At 49.2% G+C, this 23,595-nt stretch overlaps 1 protein-coding gene across 1 annotated transcript in view; it reads left to right on the forward strand.

Moving 5' to 3' along the window:
* The window catches only part of PIWIL2 (piwi like RNA-mediated gene silencing 2), a 727,256-nt gene that overhangs the window by 11,186 nt on the left and 692,475 nt on the right, over positions 1–23,595 (forward strand). Inside the window, exon 2 of the mRNA XM_082255773.1 lies at positions 12,936–13,080. Within this exon, the coding sequence (XP_082111899.1) occupies positions 12,936–13,080 (145 nt within the window). The remainder of the gene's footprint in view (positions 1–12,935; positions 13,081–23,595) is intronic.

Consider the following 23,595-nt stretch of genomic DNA (forward strand, 5'->3'; position numbering starts at 1 on the left):
ACTTTGACACTGTATGCAAAGTACCTCTTTTTGGTCAACATCCTCCTTTTTGTACCCGAAATACTCCCAAATAATTGATTTTGACTTTCTTTTTGGTAAGAAATCACTTTTTTGCTGCGGATCCTCTTTGTTGCGCATTATTAGTGATGAGTGTTGGCTGTAACTGAGCGGTGAGCGCCGTGAGCAGCGGCACAGCAAACCAATCACGCGGAACGTGCAGCCTTTCTGACCATACAGGGTTAATGTTACTGTGTACTGATTCAGTGCACACTGCAGCCTTGTACCATTACAGGGTTAATGTTACTGTAGGGTAGGGATTAGGAAGTAGTGCAGCCTTCTGATTGTACAAGGGAAGGGACACCTGGGACAGCCATGGTTAATGTTGCTGTAGGGATGGGATGAGTTTTGCAGCAGCCCTTCTTCTGGTTGTATATATAGTACTGCACTAGGAGTCCGGGACAGCTAGGGCTAATGTTACTGACACTGTAGGGATTCTAGGAAGGATGCTGGGCAGTGGGAATGGATGGATCATGAAGCATGCCATGCAGGCAACAGCACAACCTTCTAAATTTTAATTGCAGATGCAGATACAGGGCAGGCCAGGGTTCATAATACTCTGTGACAGTCAGTGTGGATTGTGTTCAGTCTCTCACTCTCGTCGGGACTCACAGTGGTGGTAGGAGGATTAGGAGCCAGTAGAAGAACACAGCAGCATGAGCATACAGTCACTCACTCCACTTCCGTGCAGCCCACACATTCAGTCTCCGGCTCCGCCCTCAGCTATTTCTCAATGGATCAATTTATCAATGGAACAGTGAACCAACCAATCACGCCGTTAGTAGCGGCACAGCGAACCAATTAGGCGTGTAGGCATGCCTGATTGGTTAGCTGTGCAGCTGTTCAAGGCGCGCTGCTCACCGCTGAAGTGAGGGCTGGATGTGTCGGGCTTCTACAAGAATCACTGTGAGTCCTCCCCTCGCAATCACTGTGAGTCCTCCCCCCGCCGAGTCCCGACTTCCTGCCTATGCTAATATCGTGTCCTCGGCGATATGAATATCGCCCACGGACACAGAACGATAGTCGATATCATATCGACTATCGTTCAGCCCTACCCAATAGTGATGACTTGGAGTAGGCGGCGACTCTCGGAGGACTCAGAGAAAGGAATTTTATAGGTAAGATTTTACAAAAATTCAGTTTTTTTGTGAAGAATCAACAAGAAGTGGGACACAATCATGAAGTGGAACGAAATTTATTGGATATTTCAAACTTTGTTAACAAATAAAAAAACTGAAAAATTGGGCGTGCTAAATTATTCAGCCCCTTTACTTTCAGTGCAGCAAACTCTCTCCAGAAGTTCAGTGAGGATCTCTGAATGATCCAATGTTGACCTAAATGACTAATGATGATAAATAGAATCCACCTGTGTGTAATCAAGTCTCCGTATAAATGCACCTGCACTGTGATAGTCTCAGAGGTCCGTTTAAAGCGCAGAGAGCATCCTGAAGAACAAGGAACACACCAGGCAGGTCCGAGATACTGTTGTGGAGAAGTTTAAAGCCGGATTTGGATACAAAAAGATTTCCCAAGCTTTAAACATCCCAAGAAGCACTGTGCAAGCGATAATATTGAAATGGAAGGAGTATCAGACCACTGCAAATCTACGAAGACCTGGCCGTCCCTCTAAACTTTCAGCTCATACAAGGAGAAGACTGATCAGAGATGCAGCCAAGAGGCCCATGATCACTCTGGATGAACTGCAGAGATCTACAGCTGAGGTGGGAGACTCTGTCCATAGGACAACAATCAGTCGTATACTGCACAAATCTGGCCTTTATGAAAGAGTGGCAAGAAGAAAGCCATTTCTTAAAGATATCCATAAAAAGTGTAGTTTAAAGTTTGCCACAAGCCACCTGGGAGACACACCAAACATGTGGAAGAAGGTGCTCTGGTCAGCTGAAACCAAAATCTAACTTTTTGGCAACAATGCAAAACGTTATGTTTGGCATAAAAGCAACACAGCTCATCACTCTGTACACACCATCCCCACTGTCAAACGTGGTGGCAGCATCATGGTTTGGGCCTGCTTTTTTTCAGCAGGGACAGGAAAGATGGTTAAAATTGATGGCAAGATGGATGGAGCCAAATACAGGACCATTCTGGAAGAAAACCTGATGGGAGTCTGCAAAATACCTGAGACTGGGACGGAGATTTGTCTTCCAACAAGACAATGATCCAAAACATAAAGCAAAATCTACAATGGAATGGTTCACAAATAAACATATCCAGGTGTTAGAATGGCCAAGTCAAAGTCCAGACCTGAATCCAATCGAGAATCTGTGGAAAGAACTGAAAACTGCTGTTCACAAACGCTCTCCATGCAACCTCACTGAGCTCGAGCTGTTTTACAAGGAGGAATGGGTAAAAATTTCAGTCTCTCGATGTGCAAAACTGATAGACATACCCCAAGCGACTTACAGCTGTAATCGCAGCAAAAGGTGGCGCTACAAAGTATTCACTTAAGGGGGCTGAATAAATTTGCATGCCCAATTTTTCAGTTTTTTATTTGTTAACAAAGTTTGAAATATCCAATAAATTTCGTTCCACTTCATGATTGTGTCCCACTTGTTGATTCTTCACAAAAAATTAGTTTTATATCTTTATGTTTGAAGTCTGAAATGTGGCAAAAGGTCGCAAAGTTCAAGGGGGCTGAATACTTTCGCAAGGCACTGTATAATTGATGTGATGAAAAGGCTGGTTCAGGTGGTCAAGTTTACATGTAATGCCTCATTGAGTGTTTGGCTGCTGGGGTATTTGGGAAAGTAGCTGTTGCAAAGCATATGCGACCTTAAATTTAAAAAACAGTAAGGAATCCTCCTTAGCGAAAAATGTTCTGGAGCTCCGGCTATAAAACTTTGCCTGCTCCATTGGGCGACTCGGTTGTGCAGCCGCCCGGTTCAGGGTTAAAACCGACAGTGCCACGGCCGTGGCTTACATCAATCACAAAGGGGGCACCAGGGGTGTCCGGGCGGCCAAGGAAGTGGCCAAGATTCGATCTTGGTCCGAGGCGCTCATTCCAGTTATCTCTGCTCTTTACATTCCTGGAGTTGGGAACTGGCAGTCGGTCTATCTGAGTCGTCAGTCCTGGGATCAGGGGGAATGGTCCCTGCATCCGGAGGTGTTTCGGCTCCTGTGCGCCCGGTGGGGGACTACGGACATGGATCTGTTCTCGTCTCAACAAGGTGGAAAGCTTTGTGGCCAGAGCTCGATATCCTCTGGCAGACGCCACGGACACGTTTGTGGTGCCTTGGCACCAGTATCAGCTGATTTATACCTTTCCCCCGATTAAACTGTTTTCCAGGTTCCTCCGCAGGTTGGTGTTGGAACAGGTGCAAATGATTCTGGTGGCCCCAGACTGGCCTCGTCGGGTCTTGGTAGGCAGACCTCAATGAAGATATTGTTTCGCCTTCGCTTTGTGCGAAGCCTAAATATCCCAAGGAATTTCCCTTGCTCTCGTGTGATTTGGTTCGGGCGATCAGGGTTCACCTGTCGACCACGTAATCCCTTCAGAAGTCTGATTTCCTGTTTGTCCTTCCTGAGGGACCCTGGAAGGGTTCGGCTGCGTCCGCTGCAACCATTTCAAAATTGATCAGAGACGATTGTTCAGGCCTATTCACTCAAGGGTCAGGTGACTCCTTTCCCTGTGAAGGCACATTCTAGTAGAGCCGTGAGTGCCTCTCGGGCTTTTCACCATCTGGCTTCTGTTGCTCAGGTGCGTTAAGCAGCGACCTGGCCGTCTGTGCACACTTTTACCATTTTCTACAAGAATGATGTGATGGCATCCTCGGTGCTTCCTTTGGCCGCAATGTTTTGAGCGCTGCGGTTTGTTGAAGAGACATGTTTTCTCTTCTTCAAGTGAATTTGTTGTTCTGGTGTTGGCTCCTGTTGGATGAGTTTTTGTTGACCTGTTGGCCACATTTTGTTCTGGCCTTGTTGGCATGTTACCGTTCTGTTTTTGTAAGATCTTACTGTAAAATCTTTTTCTCTGAAGTCCATCGACAAATGCAGCACCCGCCCCTCTAATTTGACAATGGTTTTTTCTTCACTGCTGGCAACTAAACTGATTTGCTGAGTGTGGGTGGGTTATGCAGACGGGTACAGCTCCGTGGGTGTACATGTAAAATCTTTTACTGCCTAGACGACTTCTGCAGGGGGCAGCATAACCCATTTAGCTGATGAAGATGAGGCTGTTTATCGATGGACTTCAGAGAAAAATTTTACGGTAAGATCTGACAAGAATCTTTTCTCCTGCCTAGAACTATTCCTGCAGGGGGCAGCATAAGCCAATGGATAAGAAGTATGAGAGCTGCGTCTGTCAATGGACTTCAGGTAAATGGATTTTATAGTAAGTTCTTAAAAAAATCCAGTTTTTCTTTGTGGCCCTGGGTGGACTGTGTGACAAGGGGTCATTGCACCTTTATTTGCAGAGGAGAGGTCTCACAGCTTTTATACTATACTTGTTCGAAATAGACTTCTCAGCTGTCACGATTCTTCAGAAAATGTGTTTATTCTTTTAAATTAAAGCAAGGCATACGGTACAATTGAACATAGAATGGTCTAAAAAGGAGAGAAGTAAAGATGTTATGTGTCAGAGTGTAAGATGTTCTTTCTTCTCTAGTTATCCTTTCAATTTGGCAGTGTTTATGCTGTTTGTAAATTCAATGTCCACAAAAGTATACAGTAAACCCCCGCTCCATCGCGGTTCAGTTTTTGCGGTCCTGGTATATTGCGTTTTTTTTTTTAAATGTTATTTTACTATATAAATCATTAAATGAAATTTCTCTTACGTCCTCCGACAGTCGCCGCCTCCTCTAAGTCATCACTGTTGGGTATTGACTTCCCATCCGCAGGAGTAGCTAGGCATATAGACTTAGTTCAAAGACAAAAGACATTAGCATATACACACCCATGGGGGCTGTCCCATCTGGTCAATACCCCCCCTGCATCACCACTCCCAACTCAGTTTTAATCTGCTTAGCGTCAGGAGTAGTCAGGCTTCCCTGTGCTGGGGCTTCAGTCTCAGCCTTCCTAATCTTTTATTTGATTTTTCTTTGAAAAATGTCAGTTTTTTCTTATTTTACTAGCTGTTTATTTTGTCAGCTTCTAGTGTTAGTCTTCTCTTCGGATGAAGATGGATCATGCGGTGCTGGGATTCGGACTGGCCGCCCTGGTTCTCCAGGGCAGAAGGGTCAGATGGACCCCCAGCCTGCCATCGAGCGTTCAGCTATGGTTCGCCCTGGCATTACGAACGACCCATCCCTGTTCGCTGCAGGGATGCAGCCGTGAGGTGGCTACCTCACATGACACATCTGCAGTGCTGCAGTGTCATGTCCCTGGCTCACGGCACTCCCTGTCAGATGAGGACAGCGGTTTTCCGTGCATAGAGGCTTCCCACGCCATCTGGTACAGGTAAGTACTTCTATGTGGGGCCTCTGTCTGGGGTGGCAGTCTGTGTTACTGTGTGTTCCCCATGTCTGTGCCTGTGTGACTCCCTGTGCGATCCCTGTGAGGATCGCTTGTGCAGATACTGTGTGTGTCTGGGGGTCCCTGTCCCTGTGTCACTTTGGTGCATTGTTGGGGGTGCAGACGTTTGGGTAGGTGGCGATCGCGGCGGTGTATATTCACGTGGTCCGCCATCTTAACTATGGGCAAGCATGTGTAGCTCCTCTGGGGCGATCCTGCATGTTTTTTGGCGCCATCCGCCGCCATTTTGTGGGCGGTTAAACGATCGGTCCGGACGCATGTCGGCGGCCATTTTGGCGTAGCCTCCAATGCATTCCTATGGGGCAGCCATTTTCCCAGAGTCTGGCATATAGTCCAGCCTACTTCAGCAGCACTTCCTTTCCATCAGCAGCAGGACATCGGTAGCAACGCTCTGCGAGCTCTGCAGGTTATCGCTCTCAATTTTCTTCTATATTATCGCTTCTGGCTCAGTTTCTCTTCTCCTTTTGGGGTCTTTTGTCACTGTAGCTGTAGCGGTGGGCTGCGCACGCCGCAGCGATTTTTAAAAGGAACAGTACATTTGTATTTCATTGTGGTTTGTTTCTGATAACTTGAGCAATGGATTCTCAGGAAAGCAAGTTTCCTCCAGCTTTAGTGGGGGGCCCCAGTTCTCCTGTGGCCCCGCTGCGACCCGGTTTGGCTGCTGTTGTGGCGACCTTGGTGGCTAATATGGAAATGCTGATGTCTGAACGTGCTGCGAGGACGAGGCCCCGATTTTCTCTCTCTTCTGATTCAGATGGGGATATGGCTGCTGCTGCGAGCGTGCCCTTTTCAGGGTCCCGCTCATCCTTGAACCCCCCGGGGTCTGAGGGGGAGGCTGAGATGGAGGGGGTTGATACCTCCTCCCCAGGGTCACCTGAAGAACGGGCGACCATGGATGAGTTGATTGTTTCTGTTAAGGAAACCTTACATTTAGAGGATGAGCCCTGTCCTCCGGGCGTTGTGTACTCATTTGGGACGCACAGGACCTGCAAGTCTGCGCAGGTTTTCCCCTGCCCAGCTGAGTTTCATTACACTGTTACACTGTACAATGAGATGTGGCGCACGTTAAAGCATCCATTCCTGGTACCTAGTCGGTTCAAATTGCTTTATCCTTTTGCGCCGGCTACGGAATCACGATGGTGTGGGCCTCCACAGGTAGATCACACTGTGGCCGTGTTGAACAAGGCTACCTTGGTTCCTACTGAGGATACCCCGGTTTTCCGGGATCCCACGGACCGGCGGTTGGATTCTCTAGCCCGCCATTCCTATACGGTGGCGGGCTCGTTGCTCAAGCCCGTTTTCGCGTCCGTTCTGGTGGCTCAGGCGGTGGCTGATTGGACTAAGGTGCTTAGGAGCAATCTTGTGTCTGATGGTGTGCCGCCTGCTTGGCTGGAAATGGTGGATCAGATCCACCAAGGAGTCATGTATTTGTGTGATGCAGCCTTGAATGAGGCCCCTTTAGTGGCTCGCCTCTAGTGTCGCGGTGCTTAACCGGCGACTGATATGGCTGAACAGCTGGTCGGCTTACCCGTCCTCACGGAAAACAGTTGCTGATTTTCCCTATGCTGGCTCTCGCCTTTTTGGCGAGGCGTTGGACACCCTGGTGAAAGGCGTCACGGGGGGCAAGAGCACTATGCTGCCCCAGAACCCAAAGAACAAGTCTTTTCGAGGCAAGCGGGGTTCTGCGCCTAGATCCAATCAGGGGTCCTTTCGTGCCTTTCGGAACCAATCCAAGGGCAAGCCCTTCAAGGCCCAGGGTAGTCAGAAGAAGCCCTGGGCGGGTAAGCAGAAGTCCGGCAATGCCAGCTCGGCGGGTCAATCCGCCTCTGCCTGAAGGGGCGCCCTCACCCATTTTAGGGGTGGGGGGACGTTTTGCGTGGTTTCCTCCAACCTTGGCTGCTCCGGATTTCGGACAGGTGGGTTCTGGAAATCGTTTGATCGGGATACAAGATCGAATTCCTTTCCCGGCCGGCGGACAGATTCTTTCCCTCCAATCTTCATCTGCTTCCGGGGCGTCTGCAGGACTTGCATCAAGAGGTGCAGGACCTGCTTGCTCTGGGAGTGATTGTCCCGGGGCCTCATCGGGACAGGTTTCGGGGGTTTTATTCAAATCGGTTCACTGTGCCCATTAATGAGGGCAAAGTGAGTCCTATTCTAGACCTGAAAGCGCTGAACCGCTTAGTGCGTGTTCGGAAGTTCCGAATGGAGTCTCTCCGTTGGGTGGTGGCCTCCTTAAATCCAGGGGAATTCCTGGCCTCGATAGATCTGAAAGATGCGTACCTGCACATCCCCATTTTCGAGTGTCATCAGCGGTACCTTCGGTTTGCTATCGCAGAGGACCACTACCAGTTTGTGGCGTTACCTTTCGGTCTCGCTTCGGCACCAAGGGTGTTTACCAAAGTGTTGGCGCCGGTTCTGGGCCTGCTGAGGGCCCAGGGCATTGCAGTCTTGGGTTACCTGGACGATCTACTTCTGAGATCACGTGCCAGTCAGGACCTTGTGCGCGATCTGTCCATCACGGTACAGACGCTCCAGGGTTTCGGATGGACCATCAACGTTCAAAAATCGACGTGGTCTCCATCGCTTCGTCTTCCCTACCTGAGAATGATTCTGGACTCTGCTCAGGCAAAGGTGTTCTTGCCGGAGGAAAAGCTCCGGATTTTGCGGGACGAGCTCAGGTCCCTCAGGGACAACCCCTGTATGCGGGGCCTGGGGTTGATGGTATCGGCCTTCGAGGCGATACCCTTTGGTCAGTTTCACACGCGGGCTCTCCAGATGGAGATCCTGGCCAGGTGGGACAGACTGCCTCAATTCCTGGATCTGTGTGTCTCCTTCAGTCGTCAGACCAGATTGGCTCTTCTGTGGTGGTTCCAGTCCCCGTCGGTGGCGGAAGGCAATTCCTTCCGTCCGTTGGTGTGGACGGTGGTTACCACGGATGCCAGCCTGTCGGGCTGGGGTAGAGTCCTGGGCAACCTGTCTGCCTAGGGCACTTGGTTGGAGGAGGAGTCCTCCCTCCCGATAAATGTGCTGGAATTGCGAGCGATAAAACTCTGTCTCTTCCAGTGGTCGGACCGTCTCCAGGGCCTACCTGTCTGAGTACAGATGGACAATGCTACCGCGGTGGCTTACATCAACCGCCAAGGGGGCACCAGGAGTGCTCGGGCGGCCCAGGAGGTGTCCGACATTCTATCGTGGGCCAAGACTCATGTCCTGGCGATCTCAGCAGTTCACATTCCGGGTGTGGAGAATTGGCAGGCCGACTATCTGAGCCGCCAGACCCTGGACCAGGGGGAATGGTCCCTACACCCGGAGGTCTTTCGGATGCTGTGTGCGAGGTGGGGATCCCCGGACGTGGATATGTTCGCATCTCGGCTAAATCGAAATTTGGGAAAGTTCGTGGCAAGAACGCGCGATCCGTTGGCGGACGCCTCGGATGCGTTGGTAGCCCCTTGGCATTAGTATCGTCTGATGTATGCCTTTCCTCCGATTCAGTTACTATCCCGGTTCCTCCGCAGATTGGTCTCGGAAACCGCACCTGGTGTTTCTGTTGGCTCCGGACTGGCCACGCCAATCCTGGTACGCCGACGACGTTCACCTGGCAGTGGCACCTCCGTGGCGTCTACCTCTGCGGGAAGATCTCCTGTCTCAAGGTCCGATCTTCCATCCTGCTTTACAGTCGCTGGCTTTAACGGCCTGACTGTTGAGACCCAGGTCCTGAGGAACAAGGGTCTCTCCCCAGAGGTTATCCCTACTCTGATCAAGGCTAGGAAAACCTCCTCTGGTAAGATCTATTACCGTACCTGGAAAGCTTATTTCGCCTGGTGTCAGTCCACGGGGTTCTCCCCTCGTTCTTGGTGTCGAGAGTGTTGGCTTTCCTCCAGTCTGGAGTGGATCAGCGCCTGCCGTTGGCCACGATCAAGGGCCAGGTGTCTGCACTGGTTGTCCTTTTCCAACGCCCTATGGCGTCTCATTCCTTGATTCGCACCTTCATTCAAGGTTTGCGACATTTGGCTCCTCCCAGGAAGGAGCCTTTATTTCCATGGGACTTGAACTTGGTTCTGTCCGTGTTACAGCGTGCTCCCTTTGAAAACATCAGGGAGATATCGTTGCCTCTGCTGTTGAAGAAGGTTGCTTTTCTAGTGGCGATCACTTCGGCTCGCAGAGTGTCGGAGATGGCGGCGTTGTCTTGCCGCTCCCCTTACTTGATAATTCACAAGGATAAGGTGGTTTTGCGACCACCCCCGTCCTTTCTTCCCAAGGTGATCACTGAGTTCCACCTTAATGAGGACATTGTCCTGCCTTCGCTTTGTACGAAGCCTAAACACCCGAAGCCTAAACACCTGAAGGAGATTGCTTTGCATTCCTTGGATGTTGTTAGGGCGATCAGGGTTTACCTGTCGTCTACGGAATCCTTTCGGAAGACGGATTCCTTCTTTGTCCTTCCTGAGGGATCTCGGAAGGGCATGACTGCGTCTGCAGCAACTATTGCCAAATGGATCAGACAGACCATTGAGCAGGCTTATGCTTTGAAGGAACGGGTTCCACCCTTCCCTGTTAAGGTGCACTCTACCAGATCTTTGAGTGCGTCCTGGGCCTATTGGCATCGGGCCTCGGTGCCCCAGGTGTGCAGGCTGCGACTTGGTCGTCGGTGCACACCTTTTCCGAATTCTACAAAGTAGATGTTCTGGCATCAGCTGATGCTTCCTTTGGCCACAAAGTTCTCAGTTCGGCAGTGCCATGAAAGACCCTTGAATTTTTTGTGGGTCCCTGGCTGTTGTTTGCTTTCCTGGATTGTTGCTCCTGTTGAGCATTGTGTTTTTCTGTTGCCCAGTTGGTTCTCTTACGCTGCATGTAAGATTGCTTTCTCTGATGTGGGTACTGCGTTGCCTTTTCTACGGTTGCGTCTCCCACCCCTCATGTCTATACTGCTTTGGGACATCCCAACAGTGATGACTTAGAGGAGGCGGCGACTGTCAGAGGACATAAGAGAAAACTGAATATTTGTAAAATCTTACCTGTAAAATTCCTTTCTCTGAGTCCTCCGAAAGTCGCCGCCCCCGCCCCTCTTTTGGAGTTCTTATTACCTACTGCTATGCTACCAAACTGAGTTGGGAGTGGTGATGCAGGAGGGGTATTGACCAGATGGGACAGCCCCCATGGGTGTGTATATGCGAATGTCTTTGGACTAAGTCTATATGCCTAGCTACTCCTGCGGATGGGAAGTCAATACCCAACAGTGATGACTTAGAGGAGGCGGCGACTGTCGGAGGACTGAGAGAGGAATTTTTACAGGTAAGATTTTACAAAAATTCCGTTATTTTTGTGTTTTCCGTAGCTCTTGCTATGTCTCTCAGTATCTTTTATGTGTTTAAATGAGTTTCTATTGTTTTAAAAGTGTGTTTAAAGACCTTAAAATGCTTTTACACGTACAGTGACGGTAAAAAAAACTTGCCTACAATGCATTTTAATAGGGTTTTTCTATTTTGCGGATTTTCACTTTTCGCGGCTGGGCCCGGAACGTAACCCCCGCAATGGAGGGGGGTTTACTGTATACCCAAAAAGGTAGTTCTTCTAAATATAAAGGTAACCACCCACTCTTTCATATATGTTTAAATATAAAGGTAACCACCCACTCTTGCATATATGTTTGACACACAACTCCTCCCAACATCCTAACATAGAAACTCAGATCTCAGAATAAAAATACATACATAGCAAGATAGCTTCTCTGTTCTTGACAAAGGCAAAATCAAATAACCTTCATAACATTACTATAAATTCTAAATCTCTACCAATAGTGTTAATGGTTCTGAAGCCAAATGGAGATGTCTTGCCAATTCTTGACCTCAAGGGTCTCAACAATTTCCCAAAGGTTGGGAAAAATTCAGGATGGCATCCACCCGGTGTGTGGTTGCCTCGTTTCATCGGGGGGACTTCTTGGCATCAGTGAGTATCAAGGATGCCTCTTTACACATCACAATATTTCTGTTATTCGCAGTGGAGGATTGCCACCACCAGTTTTTTTTTTTTGCATTGCTTTTTGGCCTGTCCAAAGCCTCCAAGGTATTCACAAAGTTTAATCTTAGGTTCTTGAGTCGACAATCCTGGTTATCCCCTTTGTGGTGGGGTACCTGAATGATCTGATTTTTAGCGAAAACTGACAAAAATCTAAACTGTTGTCAAATGTCCAGAAGACAATACAGGTCCTGGAGGGATTTTCTGCTTGATGCTAAACCTTCAGATGTCCACTTTCACTCTGACACAAAAGAGTACTTAGGCTTGGTAGTTGATGCAGCAGCCATAAAATTACTGTCTCTTGGAGTCGGGGTGATGGTACTGGGGAAGATTGTAGCTACCTTCTGTGCATTCATCTATGCCCAGTTTCACTTCATAGGCCTGTAGTACAAAATCTATCAGTATACACTAAAATTCATTACGATGTATTTTTCACGATAAACAGCTGTGTAAATTTTGGATAAATTTAGATTTTTACATGTATGAGAGAAATGTCAGAATTGACTGGTGGTTAAAGATAAAATAATGCAGACACTTAAAAATAAATTCTGCTTATTACGTTGGTATATTTTGTAGAAAGATTAGTATACTTCTCTTGCTATACTATCCTGCATGTGTTACCTAGGGACAGTGCCTAATGGCACTTTTCCACTGCAAGTACCGGCTCGGCTCTACTCGGCCCTGCTTGCTTTTCCACTGCTGGTACCGCATGGTACGGTGTTGGATCGGTTCGGTACGGTATGGTTTGCTTTTCCACTAAAGTAGTACTAAAGTTAAGTGGGTGGGATAACAACGATTCTCTGACCAATCAGTGGCTAGTAGTGACTGCATGCAAAGGATTGTGGGATATGGCACCGGATATGGTACCTCTTGGAACCACAATCGAGGTGGTACCGTTCGGTTCCATGCAGTGGAAAAGCGCCACCGTACCGAACCTTTCCTACACCGTACCATGCGGTACCAGCAGTGGAAAAGCACAAAAGCGAGCCGAACCATTCGGTTCCATGCAGTGGAAAAGCGCCATTAGACTATTAGGGATCCTCGGTGTTTCTGATCTTGCATTTTTCTTCAGGGATTTTTTTTGCTCTGAGGGTGTGGCGGCTCTGGTGTTTTTTAACCAGACCTTGCTACTGCTTGTGCCTCCTTACTGTTTCTATTAATGTGGTGGGGGTTAAAGGGGCATACCCAAACTCTAAAAAAAAAAAAAAGAATTGCAAATTATTTCTGTTGTCAATATCTGGATTAAATAACCACGCTGAAGTGGCATTTTCAATCTGCACATGCATTTTTATTTTCTTTTTTATTGTATATGTATGCAGCTTTTAAAAGATGAATTTATCTGTTAGATTTACTGTGAGCTGTTTTTTCACCTTCAGGGAGAAGCTTCCTCAGGACTGCAGCCCAAGTAGAGCGCTTTGACCGTCAACTCCCTTGTGTTTCTAGTCGTCTTCCTTTCAATCCCCCTGAGCCTGTTCATAAAAGTGAAATTCAGCCAGTGGGCGTTTCTCTTGGAAGAGCCAGGTATGTTCCTATTCTCCTGCTACTTAGAAGCCTTTCTTAAATGTTCATTCTTTAGCAAACACATTGCCAATATTTCCATGTACAAATAGCTGCAAATCTCTGGAGTCTACCAAGCATTGTGCTACTGTAACATTATATGTAGAACATTTTATGATAATATAACAGTTTGTGGCGTTAACCTTTGGCCTCGCCTCAGCTCCTCGGGTGTTCACAAAAGTGTTGGCCCCAATGTTAGCCTTGCTCAGGCAAAGGGGGATTGCGGTACTGGGGTATCTGGACCAGGGTTCGACAATCCCCGGGCGCCAGGTCGCATATGCGACTAGAATTAGCGACCTGGCGCGCCCTGCAGGAGGGGTCCTGTCCCTTTTGCGCCCCCCACCTCCTCCTCGAGTGCACGGACTTCCGCACCGTCCAAAAATTGAGGTCCCGGTTTTTCGGCCTTCTTCTGTGAGATGAGAGGCTAAGGGAACTGGCGCCCTCTTGTGGTGACCGGGAGTAATGCATGCTGTCAATGCCTTCCCATCTCCTTCCAAAGAGGAGAGGGAAGTTTTTTTAAGGCTTCATCTCTCTGTCCAGTTACCTTTGCTTAAAGGTAAGTGGACAGGGAGTGTTGTTGTTATTATTAATTTATTTTTTAAATGTAAAAAAAAAAAATAATTTTTTCTTTTTTTTTTTAATTAAAAATAATAAACACACACACACATATATATATATATATATATATATATATATATATATATATATAATCTTTTTTTCTTTCTTTTTTTTTTCTCATCGCCGTGCCACAGCCGAAGGCCGCTTTCAAGGCCGCTTTCACACGGGCTGTCTGATCAGGTCCGCCTGTCAGTATTTCAGGCAGACCTGATCGGACCCTTCATTCTCCTCTATGGAGCAGTAATCTGCCGCCATCTGATTCTGTCCGCCAAAAACAGACGGATGGTGGTTTTATTTTCTATCCATCCCGTGGATCGGATCAGATGGCATCGGATGGAAAGAGACAGACAGTCTGTTTTCCATCCAATTGCGCTATAGAGGAGAGTGGGGTTCTAGTGGTATTTATGTGTAAATTTAGTATCCGTTTTATTAAATAAAGCTTGGTTGTTAGGAGCCAGTTTTTTTTTTTTTTTTAAACTTTTTTAGCTGGCTCCTAGATTTCAGGCAAATTTGTCAAGCCCTGATCTGGACGATCTCCTTCTGCGAGCAGAGCCTCTGTCTGTCCTACAGGACAATTTAAACATCACTGTGCGAACCTTGCAAGATTTCGGCTGGATGCTGAATTTTAAAAAATAATCTCTGTCTCTATCCAACAAATTGGTCTACCTGGGCCTGATCGCGGGGTCCTCCAGGGGTCAGGTCTCCTGGGTCATTCCCTCCCACATCTCCCCCCCCCCCCCCCCCCCAGTGGTGGTTCCCCCTGTATGGGCTCCTGTCAGGATTACTGGTTGGCTGGTGTATGTACAGCTTCAGGTTCTGTCACCTCAGTGAGTTGAAGGACTGATCAGGTGAGGTGAGTATTGAGTTGCATCCGGTCCGCTCTGTGCAGTGAGTGGCCGGATGCCTATTTGATGTGCAAGGCCAGCTCTCTGGCTGCAGCGAGCGGCGCCACCATGTTTCTGGTGTTGGCGGCCATGTTTCTGGTGACTTCATGGGCAGGAGCGACGGCCATTTTCTTGTACCAGCGTAGAATGGCGCGAGTGAGGAGGCCTCTAATGTCGGCACAGTCGTTTCCTACTTCCTGGGATCAGCATGCTGCAGATTGACTCATTTCTCTCCTCTCCCTGTGCGGCTGAGTCGTGGTGTTGGTGGTGAGTCCTGGGCGGTATCTCCCAGCCTGTTTCTTTCTCATTGTAGTGGTGGTACTGCTGGGGTTTTTTGGTAATTTCACAGCCTTCTGGTGTATGGTCATATGTTTTTTATATATATATATATTGGTGAGTCTCCCTGTTTTGGTATGAGAATCTCGCTGTGGCACCAGGGTATCATGGAGCCTGTGGAACACATTTCACCACTGAACCCACTCTGAGGGGGCAGGGATCCACGGGGTTCCACTTGGCTATGGCGGCTGTGACAGTTGTCCTACAGTCATTCGTGTCTAAAGTGGACCTGGTTTTGCAGAAATTACATAGCAGAAAGCAACCTCTGCCTTTACCGGTTTTATCTGCCGCCTCAGACACTGAGATTGAATTTGTCGCCACGGACGCAAGCCACCCCACGGGGTCTGTGTCCACGCACCTAAAGTGCTCGGATAGTGAGAATAATTCCTCTTCCACCACCGTGCATGAGAAAGCAGGCCTTCCAGAGCGACTAAAGTGTTTCCTTTCCCTGCTTATTTTGACGAGATTGTCACTAGTCAGTGGGGGTGTCCGAAACACCTGTCTGGGATACCTAAGCGTTTTGCTAGGAGGTATCCTTTTGAAGAGTCTACTGGTGGTGGACTCCCAGGTTTCTAGGCTGAATAAGTCACGTTACTGCCAGTAGAGGATGCTCCCTTCTTTAAGGATCCCGTGGATAGAAAGGCTGAATTCTTGGTCCACCATCATTTTACTGTGGGGGTTCAATCCCAAGATTGGTGTTCGCCATAACCTTGGTCTCTGACCTTGACGGAGTGGGCAAAACTTTTACGCCAGGATTTGAAATAGGGCCAGCACCCTCATGAAATGGTGGAGTTGGTGGACCAGTTGATACAGGGGTTGCTTTTCATTTGTGATGCCTCTTTAGATGCAGCTCCATTGGTCTGCAGAGCGTCTGTGACAGTGACTTTACCCCGCAAGATCTGGTTGAAATGTTGGTCTTTGGACCAAGCCTTCAAAAAAGGTTCTGATGGTCCTACCTTTTGTAGGGGACAGTCTGTTCGGAGCCTCCATGGAAGAGATCATTAAGGGGCTCACGGGAGGCCAGAGCACCTTGCTTCCACAGGTTTCTAAGAGCAGAGAGCCTAACCCCAAACCCGGTCCTATTTTTTCGGCTCACAAGCGCCCCTTTCATCCTACGTGGTCGCAGAACAAAGGTTCAAAATCTTCTTGCACCTTCACAGGGGTTTCCAAGAGACCCTGGGGTGGTAAGTCCAAGGCAGGCTTTTCTGGCCCTGGGGACAAGCCCTCCCCCGCCTTAAGGGATGCTCTCACCTGTTTATAGGTTTGGGGCGACTTCTTCATTTCTTTCCGGACCCATGGACCTCGTTTTATCCAGGACAAATGGGTACTCTAGTTGATTCGGTCAGGTTACATGATCGAAGTATGACCCTTGCCCCCGGAAAGGTTCTTCCCTTCTGATCTGCGTCTGTCCGCCGATCGACTTCACTGCCTTCTAGGAGTAGTACAGGATTTTTTGTCACAAGGGGTAATACTCCCAGTTCCACAGTAAGAACAGTTTCAGGGGTTTTATTCAAACCTCTTCATGGTACCCAGGAAGGGAGGCGTAGGTTCGTCCAATCCTGGATCTCAAAGCTGAAACACTTTTTGCGGTTTCAAAAATTCAGACTGGAATCCATTCACACGGTAGGGGACTTTCTTGCCTTCATCGACCCTTGGGTCTCGCTTCCGGTCCTGGGGTATTCAGAAAGGTGTTGGCTCCGGTGTTAGCCTTGCTCAGACATCGGGGATTTCTTTACTGGAGTACCTGTACGATCTCCTGAGAGCAGAATCCGTCATCTGTCCTGCAGGAGGATCTGGACATCGCGGTGAGAACTCTGCGGAAGTTCGGCTGGACTCTGAATTTTCAAAAGTCAGCCGTGTCTCCGTCCACTTAGTGGAGTTCCTGGGGCTGACTCTGGATTCAGCCTCAGCCCGGGTTTGCCTTCCGGAAACAAAGATCAAAAAAGTGCAGCATGCAATTCAGCTGCTGCTGTTCAACCGTCGGTCGTCTCTCAGAACTTGCATGCAGGGTCTGGGCCTGACGGTTTCCACTTTAAAAGTTGTTCTAGTCGCCCAGTTTCATACCAGGCTTTTTCAAAAGGAAATTCTAACCAAATGGGACAAAGATCCACAGTCTGGACAATTTGATCCCGTTGTCGGGGCGCCAGAGGTTTGCTACTTGTGGCTCTACTCCCTTGTGCTTCGAGAAGGAAAATCCTTTCTTCCCCTGTCCTGAACCACGGACACCAGCCTTTCTGGTGGGGAGGGGTCCTGGGCACGACATCGGCCCAGGTGTCACATACCTTGTGGCAGAGCCTGACGTGCAGCAGAGGGAGACCTCTCATACAGCCCTGGCTCAGGCACCACTGGAGTTGCAACAGTGGATGCGAGAGCGCAGTGGGGTAAGAGTGCCTGTGCTGGTCTTCTGTTGGCAACCGAGATGAGTAGCCGATGAGTTACTGGATTAGGACTGGGTTGCTGAGTAGCCGGTAGAAGCAAGTACAGCGGTGCGGATGCAGGACAGCGTCACTAGGCACTGGATGGATAGGCAAAGCCTGGAGCAGGGTCAGATAAGCCGGTTCAGATAATCAAATATGGTTTAAGCAGCAGGCAGAGAAAAGGCGGTGTGCAGGCAGAGGTAGGGAGCAGGATATCGGGCAGGAAAGCAGGTATAGCAGAGTCTAGGTAAGCTGGAGTCAGGACTAGAGATGGCAAACTTAGTCAGACAAGCCCGGTCAATACAGGAATCAAACAAAGGCACAGAACTCAGGTAAAGCTGCAGATCAGACAGCACTGCACATGTGCAGCTGCTCTTCTTATATGCCATTTAGGCGCCAATACTAAACGGGTAACGCGCGCACATGTGCATAGGCGTTCGCTCTTGACAAATTTTTGTACGCACGCGTGCATTCCTCTGTTACTGGAATGTCCCTGACACCAGGGGTTCTGGTCCAGGGAGGAGTACAGGCTACCGATCAACATCCTGGAAATTTGTGTGATCAGGCTTTGCTTGTCCCTGTGAATGAATTATCTGCAGGGGTGTCCGGTGAGGATTCAATCGGACAACGCTACGGCCGTGGCATATATCAATCACCAAGGGGGCAAAAGTAGTGCCCTGGCGGCCAAAGAAGTGGCGGATTTTCTACGGTGGGCAGAACGCTTTGTTCCAGCGCTCTCTGCTGTGCACATTCCATGTGTGAAAAATTGGCAGGCGGACTACCTCAGTGGTCAGGCACTGTTTCTGGGCGAATGGTCCCTTCACCTGGAAGTGTTTAACAACTGTCTCCGGTGGGGCACCCCCGATGTGGACCTGTTGGCCTCTCGTCTCAACTGATTCAGAGATCTGTGGCAAGATCTCGGGATCCTCTGGCTGATGACCCAGATGTGCTAGTGGCCCCCTGGGATCGGTATCTTCTGATTTATGCCTTCCCTCCAATACAACTTCTCCTGAGACTTCTGCACAGAATCGAGGTAGAAGGGATTCTTGTGGCCTCAGACTGGCCTCGTCTGTCTTGGTACGTGGGTCTGGTAAGAGTGGTAGCCTGTCTCAAGGACCGATCTTCCATCCTGCTTTACGGTCGCTGGTTTTAACGGCCTGGCTATTAAAAAACAGGTGCTGAAGGATAGGGAGTTGTCGGAAACGGTGATCCCTACTCTGCTGAAAGATAGAAAATCTGCTTCTCTGAAGATTTACTATAGAGTAATCGCATATTGGTGCGAGTCTAAGGTGGTTTTCCCCCTTTTCAGTATCACGTCTATTGGAGTTTCTCCACAGAGGTGTAGATCAGCGTTTGGCTCTGGGCACCATTGAGGGCCAGATTTCCGCTTTGACAATTTTCTTCCAAAGGCCGTTGGCTGCGATTTCCTTGGTTCACACTTTCGTGCAGGGGCTTCACCACCTGGCCCCGCCGGTGCGGTCCCTGGTGCCTCTGTGGGACCTTAACCTGGTGCTGCCACTCTTTCAAAGACCGCCCTTAGGAAGTATACCTGAAATTCCTTTACTTACCTTGTCACAGAAAGTTGATTTCTTGGTGGCTATTACTTCTGCTTGCAGGGTCTCTGAGCTGGGTTCCGTTTCCCTGTTGGTCACCTTATCTGGTGGTTCATAGGGACAAAGTGGTGCTCCGTCCGTGTCCGTAGTTTCTTCTGAAGGTAGTTTCAGGGTTTCATTTGAATGAGGACATTGTGTTGCCTTCGTTATGTCTCAAGCCAAAGCAGCCAAAGGAGGTCGCCTTGCAGTCTTTGGATGTGGTCCGGGCCATCAGGGTGTACTTGATGGCGACGGAGTCTATTCGGAAATCAGATTCCTCGTTTATCCTTACGGATGGCCCTGCGACCATTTCCAGATGGATTAGGGCAAACGGTGGTGCAGGCCTATTCAATTAAGGGCCAGGTTCCTCCTTTCCCTGTTAGGTCACATTCCACAAGGGCGCTCAGTGCCTCCTGGGCTTTCCGTCATCAGGTGTCAGTGGTCCAGGTTTTCAAAGCGGCCACCTTGGCGTCTGTACACACATTCACCAAGTTCTATGAGGTGGGTGTTTTTGCATCTCCAGATGTTGCTTTTGGTCTCTAAGTTTTGCAGGCCGCTGATGCCGATACTGCTTTGGGACGTCCCATCCATCTAATGAAGATATGAAGGGGTGTTCCATCAATGAACAAAAGAGAAAACTGGATTTTTAGCTTACTCTAAAATCCTTTTCTCTTTCGTTCACTGACAGACACAGCTTCAAATCTTCAGACAATTGGGCTTTTTCTCTTGCTCTCTAGGAGTAGGACTTGGTGAAACCTTTTTGGTTTCGCCCCTGGGGCAGTCCCAGAGGGTATACCATCACTTCCTGCTGTAGGGCTTCCAGTTTTTTCTGCCTAGTTTAGGAGTAAGGACCTGACTCTCTGCTGGCATCTGGGGTCCTGGCATTTTTTCCTATTTAAATTGAATTTTTTTACAGTTTTCTTTATTATTTTTGTTCCTGTGTGAACTCCAATCAACAGCGAGACTGGGTGACGCACTGGATATTCTAGATCCTTACGGTCTTCCCAGTCTGGTCTGCGAGCGCGACCCAACTATTAGCTCTGTGCAAAGTTGGCCGCAACGTAGTCCCACTGGACGGAGACTGACCGGCGAGTGAAACGCCCTGCGAGGTCGCATAGCACTGGTCACGACAGCAGTCACGACCAGAGTCGCAGCGGTACCTCATGCCGCAGCAACCCCATTCCTAGATGGTGCGGTGGACTATTGGGAGTGGCGCCCGCCTAGTGACCGTGGTAGAGTGAGTAGTGTCCCCCCTCCTTTCCTGCGGAATGGTTGGGGTGGTCGCGGGCTCCCCCTGGGTATGGTAGCCCCCCCTGTTTCCTTCCTCCTCCTTGTGCTTCCCCCTCCTCATTGCGGGGTTCCCCCTTAAATTTGGATGCTCACCTGTCCCCTGTGCCCCCCCCCCCACACCTGTTTGGGGGCATGGATGAAATTGGGTAGGGGGACTACATGATGCTGACCTGGAGAAGTGGTTAATGCTGCTATTGTTCCTGGTTAGGGGTGTCCATACCTTTTACTTTTACTTATACTCTTTTCGGCTCGCAAGCGGCCCTTTTGTCCGCCTGGATCGCAGCAAAAGGGCTCGAGATCCACCTGTAACTTTGCGGGAGGCTCCAAGAGACCCTGGAATGGTAACTCCAAAGTGGGCGCTTCTTGTTCTGCAGCCAAGCATTCCACACTCTGAAGGGGTGCCCTCACCCGCATCTGGGGTGGGGGGGAAGTCTTAGTCTTTTTCCAGATCCATGGGCCTTGCTCATTCAGGACAAATGGGTCCACGAACTGGTTGGGTTAGGTTACGAGATCAAGTATTGGTCCTTGTCTCCGGCAAGGTTCTTTCCTTCCAACTTAGGCCTGTCTCCAGAGCGGCTACAGGGCCTCTACGGAGCAGTGCAGGACCTGTTGGCAGAAGGAGTTATTGTGACGATTTCTGAGACGGGAACGTTTCCAAGGTTTTTATTCAAATCTGTTTACAGTTCTCTGGAAGGAAGGAAGTCCAGGTTCGTCTGATCTTGGATCTCAAGGCTCTGAACCACTTTGTGCGGGTTCAGAAATTTTGGATGAAGTTCATCCGCACAGTAGTAGCTTTCCTTCATCAAGATCTGATGGCTTCTAGTGATCTCAAGGACGTTTGCCTTCATTATTCAATATATGTCGGGTATCTGCGTTTTCTTCGCTTTGCCGCGGGGGCGAGGAGCACTTTCAATTCGTGGCGTTACCCTTTGGTCTCGCTTCAGCTACTCGAGTGTTCACAAAGGTTTTGGCCCCAGTGCTGGTGCCTTATGGCAGAGAGGATCGCGGTTCTGGGTTACCTGGATGATCTGCTTCTGCATGCAAAGTCTTCTTCGGCTCTAGAAGCCGACTTGGAGGTTACGGTGAAAACTTAGCAGGAGTTCGGGGGGACACTGAATTTTGAGAAATTGGCACTGTCTGCGTCCACAAAGCTGGACTATTTGGGTCTGACGCTGGATATAGTGCCAGCCCAGGTGTTTCTTCCTCAGACAAAACTACTGAAGCTACAGGAGGCTGTTTAGGTCCTGTTGTCCAACCATTGATTGTCTCTCAGGACTTGCATGCAAGTGCTGGGTCTGATGGTCTCCACCTTCGAGGTGGTTCCGTTTGCGCAGTTCCACTCCAGACCTTTGCAAAGAGAGATTCTGATCAAATGGAACGCTAACGGCTAACGCTGTCATTGGACAATCTGATGCTGTTGAATCGGGGTTCGATGGAGTCTCTCCTCTGGTGGCTTCGCTCCCCGGCCCTACGTCTGGGAAAATGTTTTCTTCCCCTGAATTGGACTGTAATTATTTTATTGAAAAGAAACTGCTGCTATAATACAATTTACAGGCAGGAAAAGGAGAAAGCAGAAGCAAACACTTCAAAATAACATATCTTGTCCACAGAAATACTGGGCCTAAAATTTTGGGCTACATGAGGCTCACTACCTCAACAGTCACTATATTAAATTCAAAGGAAACCTACCCTGAAAAACCCAAAACTCAACATAACCTATCCCAAGCCAACAACGCTTAACCACCCGCATCTTAACTTTCCCTTAGCAGGACGGAGCATCCAGGCTTACCAGATCTTTGCAGCCTTACCCTAAAAAAAGGATTAGAAAACACAAAATCTAAAGGAGTGCTAAAGGATGGTACACCCACCACCACCAAGGAACAAGGCTGGCCTCAAGGCGGCTGAAAGTGAAATCCCCTCCATAAACGGGCACACCTTTCCAGTCCAACCCTGTCCCTGTCAACTTTCCTCACCTTCACCAGCTCACCGAGGATGTCACCAACCACCACACTGATGGGCAGGGTTTTTTAGTGGACACCAAACACCTAGCGTGCCACGTGTAATACAAAACACTAGTACTAACTAGATAACGGGTGGACAACTCAAAGCCCCTCCTCACCCTGAAGTCGCTATACAACCACCCAAAAAAGGCTAGGGACAAGGGTAGCCAATAGCACCCCCTACCCCCCTCTGAACCTCCACATTAAAAGGGCACTGGACCAAAAAGTGGTCCATGGTCTCCAGCACCCCTGCCCATTCAGGACGGGGACAACCTCGGTCCCCCAGGTTCCTGTTCTTAAGGTTCGCACTGACAAATAGTCGTCCGTGGAACAACCTCCATGCAAGATCCCAGAACTTTGCAGGAATTCTTGGTGAATTCAGAAGGGCTAATCCCTCCCTAAGGACCTTCTCAGGACAGTCTCTCAAAGACAAAGGCTTCAAAAAGTCTGAAGTCATGAACCTCTGATACAACTCACGCCGGCCAGTGGACTCAACCTTAAGAGCAGTTTTCCGCCACTGCCTCAATACCTTTAAAGCTTGTGGGACATAGGATGAGAGGTACTCATGGGATCTCCTCAGATCCCCAGGTCCCCCCCCCCCCATCCTCTGACTCCCTCAGGAAGAGCAAAAGGCAGTTCTTTTCACAAACATTTCCACAGAGAGTCCCGTAAAATGGACTGTAGATTGAATTTAATAAAAATGGTAGCGTAGAACAGTACAGCGTTGACCATGTCCAACCCCCCTAACCATCTGTCGGTATGTGACTTCTCTCTTAATCAGGTTCATTCTTTTCCCCCACAACAGCAGGAAAAACAGACCACAAACCCGCGCATAGAGAGATGCTGGCAACAGGCATACGGAGCTGACATAGAGAAACTCAGGCAACAAGTATGTTTTAATCAGACTAACCCTTTCCGTCAACGACAGCTTCCAGCCTTTCTAGGCTGCCATTTTCTGGGTGGCACCCAACTGTCTACTCTGCCAATTTCTTTTCGGGTAATGATGCCTAGCACTTTGATTTCCAATTGGGGCACAGGTAGAACAGCCTGGAGGGGAAACTGCATGCCCTCCATACCCATCCAGAAATCTTCACTCTTGCCCCAGTTCACAAGTGAACCCGGATGCCTCGGAATAGTCCCCGATCTGTTTCCCCAAAACGGGCCTCCTTCCCACCTGTAAATGCCACTGAGACGTCACCTGCATAGGCGATCACCCTCCCCGCCGGGCCCCGGTCCCCACTGGGCTCTAACAGAACCCCCCTCAGACGCCCGCAGTCTAGCCTGCGAACGAAGGGGTCGACCGCAAAAACATACAGAAGGGGGCTCTGCTTGACCCTAGCGC

Source organism: Pelophylax lessonae (assembly GCF_965119305.1).
Source record: "Pelophylax lessonae genome assembly, chromosome: 4".
NCBI lineage: Eukaryota > Metazoa > Chordata > Amphibia > Anura > Ranidae > Pelophylax > Pelophylax lessonae.